The sequence below is a fragment of the Chaetura pelagica genome, unplaced genomic scaffold, assembly GCF_000747805.2.
Source record: "Chaetura pelagica isolate M959 unplaced genomic scaffold, ChaPel_1.0 scaffold68, whole genome shotgun sequence".
NCBI lineage: Eukaryota > Metazoa > Chordata > Aves > Apodiformes > Apodidae > Chaetura > Chaetura pelagica.
In genome coordinates, this window is record NW_009954407.1 from 3,331,154 (window position 1) to 3,338,273 (window position 7,120).

General features: G+C 36.5%; 1 protein-coding gene across 2 annotated transcripts in view; it reads left to right on the plus strand.

The window, feature by feature from the left end:
- The first annotated feature begins 292 nt into the window (after nt 1–292).
- The window catches only part of KCND2 (potassium voltage-gated channel, Shal-related subfamily, member 2), a 271,336-nt gene continuing 264,508 nt past the window's right edge, over nt 293–7,120 (plus strand). The window contains exon 1 of one of the 2 annotated variants that reach the window (XM_010004301.1): nt 293–1,468. In XM_010004301.1, coding sequence (XP_010002603.1) covers nt 354–1,468 — 1,115 coding nt within the window. In that variant the 5' untranslated portion in view covers nt 293–353. The remainder of the gene's footprint in view (nt 1,469–7,120) is intronic. The other variant, XM_010004299.1, reaches the window with a different exon arrangement.

A 7,120-nucleotide genomic window follows, 5' to 3' on the forward strand; every position in this document is an offset into this window, starting at 1 on the left:
TTACTGCTTTATGGACCACTGCTTCCTTCTAGGGGCCTCCCATGGATCTTGTATCCAAAGGATCTGGCTGCTAGAGGATCTGCTTTGAATACGTTGATTTCCAAGTGCCCTGATTTGTTGTCCTAACTAGCTAACCAGCCCCTGGAAAGGATATTCTGGGATGAAAAAGGGGAGGAAACAAAAAGGAAGAATAAAGGTTTTCAGTTAATACTGACAATCACAACTATGCTCAGAAATTCTGTTGCCTTGAAAATGTGTGAGCCTTTGTATCTTTCTTTCCCCTCTCTGTTTTAGTGGCTGGACCAGGACTATCTCTAGCTTGGCTTCCTTAACTGTAGTAGGTGTTTGGAACCATGGCAGCAGGAGTAGCAGCTTGGTTACCCTTCGCCAGGGCAGCAGCCATAGGATGGATGCCAGTGGCCACAGGTCCTATGCCAGCTGCTCCGCGGCAGGAGAGGAAGCGAAGTCAGGACTCTCTGATTGTGCTGAATGTGAGTGGCATCCAGTTCCAGACGTGGCTGGACACCTTAGAGCGCTACCCTGACACTCTGTTGGGCAGTTCGGAGCGGGACTTCTTCTACCACCCTGAGACACAGCAGTACTTTTTTGATCGGGACCCTGACATTTTCCGCCACATTCTCAACTTCTACCGTACCGGGAAGCTTCATTATCCTCGCCAGGAATGCATCTCAGCTTACGATGAGGAGCTGGCTTTCTTTGGCATCATCCCTGAGATTATTGGCGATTGCTGTTATGAGGAGTACAAGGATCGCCGGCGTGAGAATGCTGAGCGCCTGCAGGATGATGCCGATCAGGATCCTGCAGCTGAGAGCTCCCTGCCCTCAATGACAGCTCGGCAGAGGATGTGGCGGGCCTTTGAAAACCCACACACCAGCACACTGGCCCTGGTCTTCTACTATGTCACTGGTTTCTTCATTGCTGTCTCTGTTATTGCCAATGTGGTGGAGACAGTGCCCTGTGGGGTAAGCCCAGGTCGCATCAAAGAGCTGCCATGTGGAGAGCGTTATGCTGTGGCTTTCTTCTGTCTGGATACTGCCTGTGTCATGATCTTCACAGTTGAGTATCTCCTACGTCTGCTGGCGGCCCCTAGTCGCTACAAATTCGTGCGCAGTGTCATGAGTATCATTGATGTGGTTGCCATTATGCCGTATTACATTGGTCTGGTGATGACAGATAATGAGGATGTCAGTGGGGCTTTTGTGACACTACGAGTCTTTCGTGTCTTCAGGATCTTTAAGTTTTCCCGCCATTCGCAGGGGCTGCGCATCCTGGGCTATACCCTGAAAAGTTGTGCCTCGGAGTTAGGCTTCCTCCTCTTCTCACTCACAATGGCCATTATCATCTTTGCCACAGTCATGTACTATGCAGAGAAAGGTTCATCAGCCAGCAAGTTCACCAGCATCCCTGCAGCCTTCTGGTACACCATTGTCACCATGACAACACTGGGGTAAGTGCAGCTGGTGTTTGGTTACAGCCAACATTTCAACAAGTGTATTGGCACAAATGGAAAATGCTCAATTTAAGGAAATGTTGATAGAAAAAATGCAAGGGTAAGTTTTTGTTACAGAACTTCATGAATACAACTCATCACTACTTTCTAAATGTTTTACACCTGCTAATGAGTTAAAAGTGTTGCTGAAATTGAAATAACCCAAACCCTAAAACTGCAGATAAACTGAAAAAGCAAACAAAACAAAACAATCTTGAAACTGTTTGGGTTCTTTGCAATTTTCTCTAACACTATTTTTGGTTTTAGATAGTGAAAGTGGAGTATGTTATGAATATCTGTGAGTTATCAGGGGATTTTTAATGGGGTAACATGTTTGCTGACAGGACTTGTTACAGTGTTGTTAAAGCAGTGATAACTATAAGGAGAGCTGAACTGTGATCTTTTACTTTGATCATGCATGGAAGTATGTGGATCTGCCATTTTGTTTGAAGTAATGTATTAATGTAGACTTGGATATTGAGTTCTGTATTACCAAATGATTTGTTTTCATATGAATAAACCAGGTATAGATACCTAAATTCTTGTTAAAAATATTCCTGATGTTATTTAAGACACTGGATCAATTTACTTGGATTTCCATGCACCTGTAACTTGTAAATGACAAGTGTCAAGCTATACTGACTGGTAACAAACTCTAGAAAGTGATCTAAGGATGTGTGAGACATAAGGCAGGTCAAGAATATGTCTTAAAACAGAGTTTTAATGAAAATATAAATTCTTTCAGAGAATTAGGAGCTTAAAGATGCCATTGTTGACATTTGACAACTATGTACTTTAGTGGAAAGATGTGAGATAGTATTATTTCCTGAAGTCTCTGATACCAGAGTTGCATTAGCTGATTCTGTGCCTTAAGTTGTGAAATGCATTTATCTGTAATTATAACAGGGATTTAGACAGCTGACTAATTGAGAATACAATTTTTTCCCCTATTCTTAATTTTGAGCTGTAGATTGTCATCTATGAAACTGAAACTTTGTTGATTCCTTAGAAACTTTATTGTTCTTTAATAATTACAGATGTTAAAAGACAAACTTTTCATTTTGATGAAGACAAACTCCATAATTTTATTAGTCAAACATTTTGCTACATCTTGTTGGGACTGTTGAGATTTATGAAACATTAATAACTTTTAAATTTAACAAAATGAAAGTGCATTATTAAACTATTATTAAAAAACTTATTTATTATGTGCGATTGTAATTTAGTTGGGAAACACACATGCAACACACTGAAAAATATAAAGGGACTGTCTCATGCCACCATTTTTTATACAGGGCTTTTATCTTCAGCATAGTGTAACAAATGAAGATAAATATAGTGCATTATAAATATTTCATATGACTTGTAAGGGCAAGTTATGTTAAAAAGGAGTGACAAGGGCTTTGGGAATTTTAATCTGCTTTTTAGGTTCCTGGGTTTTTTTGGGGGATTTTATTTTCATTTCCTCTTGGTAATGGCAAACTGAATGTACAAGTTAGCAGAAGGAACAAGTTATACATGCTAACTAGTTCCATAGTCCTGTATTTCCTCATGCTGGTATTTCTTGACATGTAATTTTAATTAGAAATGTGATGATTTCCACAAATTAGGTCTTAAGAATTTACCAGTGTTTAGAATGTACAATCTGAATATAAAATGGCAGGAGCTGCTCTGTGTTTTCTGTAACAAAAGGTGTTGGAGCAAGTTGTGGTGGCAGTGACGGGCACTCTGGGCAGTACCTGTCCATGGTACTGAACATTGTTTTGTCTGGGGTTTTATGGCTGCTTTGCAACTGGTTATGACGTGGGTGTGGTATGTCTTTGGCATTGATATGATACTTCTGTTTCTTTCACACGTACAAGAAAAAAGCATTATTCTATAGTTTCAATTATTGAGGCATTATTCTGAGTAAATTCTGCAAAAGTACTGATGACATTTGAACATCATTAAAAATCTCTTTGAATAGAGCCTAAGAACCTAGGTTCAAGTCCACAGACAGATGATGTTTAGGTCCTGAGAAGAAGAAAATGGGTTAAAAACGCACTCGTTCTCGACTCCTTTTTTGAGGTAGTTTGCACAGAGAAAGTTTTGAGCAGGTCAGAGATCCAAAGTTTCACCATCGGAAGTTCAGGTATGATTATAAGTTCAGATATGACAGACATAACAGATTTCTGGGAAAACTTTAATCAATGCATTAGCTAGATGGTGTACTTTTATAACATCATGATACCTATATAAAGGTTATGTTTAAATGTTAAATATATATTAATATATTAATATATAATAAGAGATTTAAATAGAATTAATATAATAAAGCTTTGAACTCCTTTTAGCTGACAGAGTAATTGCACAAAAAGAGAGGGAAATTACAAGAAGAGGAATCAAGGGTCAGTGAAAGCTGATTGTAGTTAGTATTATTACCTTTACTCTGTGCTAAAGCTTCTCATCCGTTTACTAATACAGAACTCCCATTCTTTTTTTAATTTTAGTTCTAGCTGAATTAGGGCTATATAAATGGACTCAATGTGAACAACTTCTTTCATTTAGTAACAAAGCAAGATGAAGTCTTTATGTTTTAAATTACAGTAGCACACAGCAGGTTATGTGAAATATTACAAAAATACAAGAAAACTAATGCTGAAGAATAGATTAACATAAAGTTGAAATTTTGAGTCTTGGTGTCATTCTCATTATTGCTAGATGGCAGGGGTATTGAGTAAGCAACCTTTGTGATTTGGGAAGTTATTATCTTGGAAGCAGAGCTATATTTCTCAGTTCTGCATGATTGCTGAGCAATTAAAGTGTCTTTAAAAAACATAGATTACATTTTCCTCTGCAGAGTGCCAGTGATTTCAAATATTACTACATTTCAGCCTCCCAAGGATATCCCAGCTAATAACTGTTCTTAAGTACTCAACTCAATTAGTAGATAGTTGTACCTGAAGATGCTATGTGAAAGAACTGAAAGAAAGGGAAGAAAAGAATAGAGAAAGAGAGAGCAAGAATGACATAAAGGCTGAGAGAGAAGAGAAAGATAGTCTTGCATAACAGCATGCACTCTGCCAGAAACTGAGCTTTCTGATTTAAAATTTCAAATTATTGTTTTATCAGTATTAGTTGTAGCAAAAGAAAAGTAAAGTATGGACAAGAGACAAGAGAATAAAATTGAGAGGTCACAAAAAACCTTGTGGAGGTTCAAGATAACAATGAAAAACATAGTTAGGGGCATAAAGGTCAAGAAACAGAGTAGTGTAAAACCTGTCAGAGAAAAAAGCTAAGGTCCTATTGAAATAGGACTGACAGGCTCACATGGGGACTTTTGAACATCTACACACGTAACGGCACAGTTATGTCATTATCTGCTGTCACCTCAGAATATGATAAGGTAATAACTTTTCTTCTGCCCTGTCAGTATCCAGCAAATGATCTGGAATAGCTGGTAAGATTTGACGGTATGAGGGTAATGTTTGTTCCCAAATCAGACAGAGCTATAGTGTAGTTTATTTGAAATGAAGATATTCTACTTTAAATAAGAAATACAGTGCTCTTCTGGGACTAGTTCTAAAGCTAATCTAACTGCTAGAGTAAATTTCTATATTTATAGGCTTTACATTGGGTAGCTTTGTCAAATCATACAATACTTGAGCACAATATTTTATAAAAGGAAGCTTAAACACAAGACTACTCCTTTATTTGCTTTGATTATATAAACTAGCAACAGAAAGCTTCAAACAGTGAACAGGGGAATAGGGCAATGGATTTAATTTTCCTGCACATTCTGATCTCCCATCTTCACTCCTTTTCCACTGTTACTGCATCCTTATGAGTATGTTCCATCTACTTGTGTGATTCACTTCTTTCAAACTGCCACTTTCCATAGTTCTCCTGTTCAGGGATGTGGCTACTAGCTTGTTCAGGTCAAGTTTATTGTTCATATTAAGACCCTTTTGGCTTTATTTTTTTCTGCTTCTTTGTTCCATATTTGTCATTCATCGTTCAAAACAAGATAAAATCTTTCATTTGTCATAATTGTCATTCATTTGACCTGAACTTTCCTTGTAACAGGGTTTTTTCCTGACCTTTGTTTGATCGATTTTTGTCTTAATGAACATCATAAAATTTCCACAATGTTACTTTTTTCCCAAATGCCACACACATTGTCTTGTTTTCCTTTTCAAATCATTGTGAGTGCATTTAGTTTCTTATGGTCTTGGTGTACTAGTTTGAAAATATCCACCTTTTCAGCACTTGTCTTAAAAAAATTAAAACAGCTAAATAGTATCTGAAAAGAGAGCACAAGATTAGAAATCTTTGTTTTATGATTGATTTTGTTATTAATATTTGTCATAAGAGTATTTCCAAAGGTAAAGATTAGCAAAGTTGGAATATTATTTCTGTGCCTCATAAGTTCATATTGGCTCATGGATTCATTTTGTGTTTGATATTTTCAACCCTGTTTCAAATAGAATTTTCTGTTTTTGTATTCTTGTATGCAACCTAGTGAATTTTGTATTTTACAAATGTGTTTGATGTCTTAATCTATTTTCTTTACACAGCAGAGATGTTTAGCTTGAATAGTTAGAATACTATATAACAGAGGAGGGACAAAACGTAGTGTAATCACCTGCAAAGCACTTTACTAGATATTCAAAAAGGGCTCCAGGGAGAAATTGCAATACTGAATAGTAAGGGTCATTTTGATGGCATTAAAAAAATATATATTTGTTCTCCAATAAAAAGATTACTCAAACTGTATTAGGCTGGTTTTGGCTTGACAGAGAACAGGAGTTCTTAGTTATAATCTTATATATATATACTTATTGAATGTTCTTATTTAGTTGCACTAGGGATCAGCTTTCCATTAAAAAAATTCTGAAGAGCTTTTAGAGGATCAGGAGCTGCTTACTTCATGCATTTTTCTTTAGCATGAATTTCCTTACTTCAGTTATGAAGAGCATGAAGGTGTTGCTTAACTAAAAGGTTGTTCTGCTCAAAATCTAATTCCTTTGCTCCTTTGATGGAAAGACATGGAATTTTGTTTTCTTGTTGTTATTGTTAGTCAAGATAAGAAAAATGAGATTGGTGTAGGCCAGGATGTAGCAAAGAAATATGCTGACTTAGTGCAGCAGAAAATATCGACTTAGAAAGTAATTATGACTGGTGCCTGATCTATTAATTATGGCCTATCATTTAGCTAATCCTCAGTGAATATTGTGATTTTATTAAAATCCTTAAGTGCTTGCGCCCAAGAAGTTCAAACTGAATGATGACAATCTGTACTTGACTCAATATTATTGTGCCTCTAAGAAGAAAAAAATTGCAATATAAAAGCCATATAAATCTATGAATACAGTATTAGAAACGGTGCTACTCTGAAAAAAAAAAAATAAATCTGGAAAAGGAAACTGTATTTCTGAACATGGGAACTTATAAATACTGTAGAAATAAAATGATCATCCAAAAAAAAGTTGAAAACATCTTGCAGCTTCAGGATGCTAATTAATTTCTCAGACATTTGAAAGAAAGTCTAATTGATTACTCATTTTACTTGAGTTTTGCACCATTGTAGCCTACTACCAGCAGTTCATAATTTGCATCATGGTAAACTGA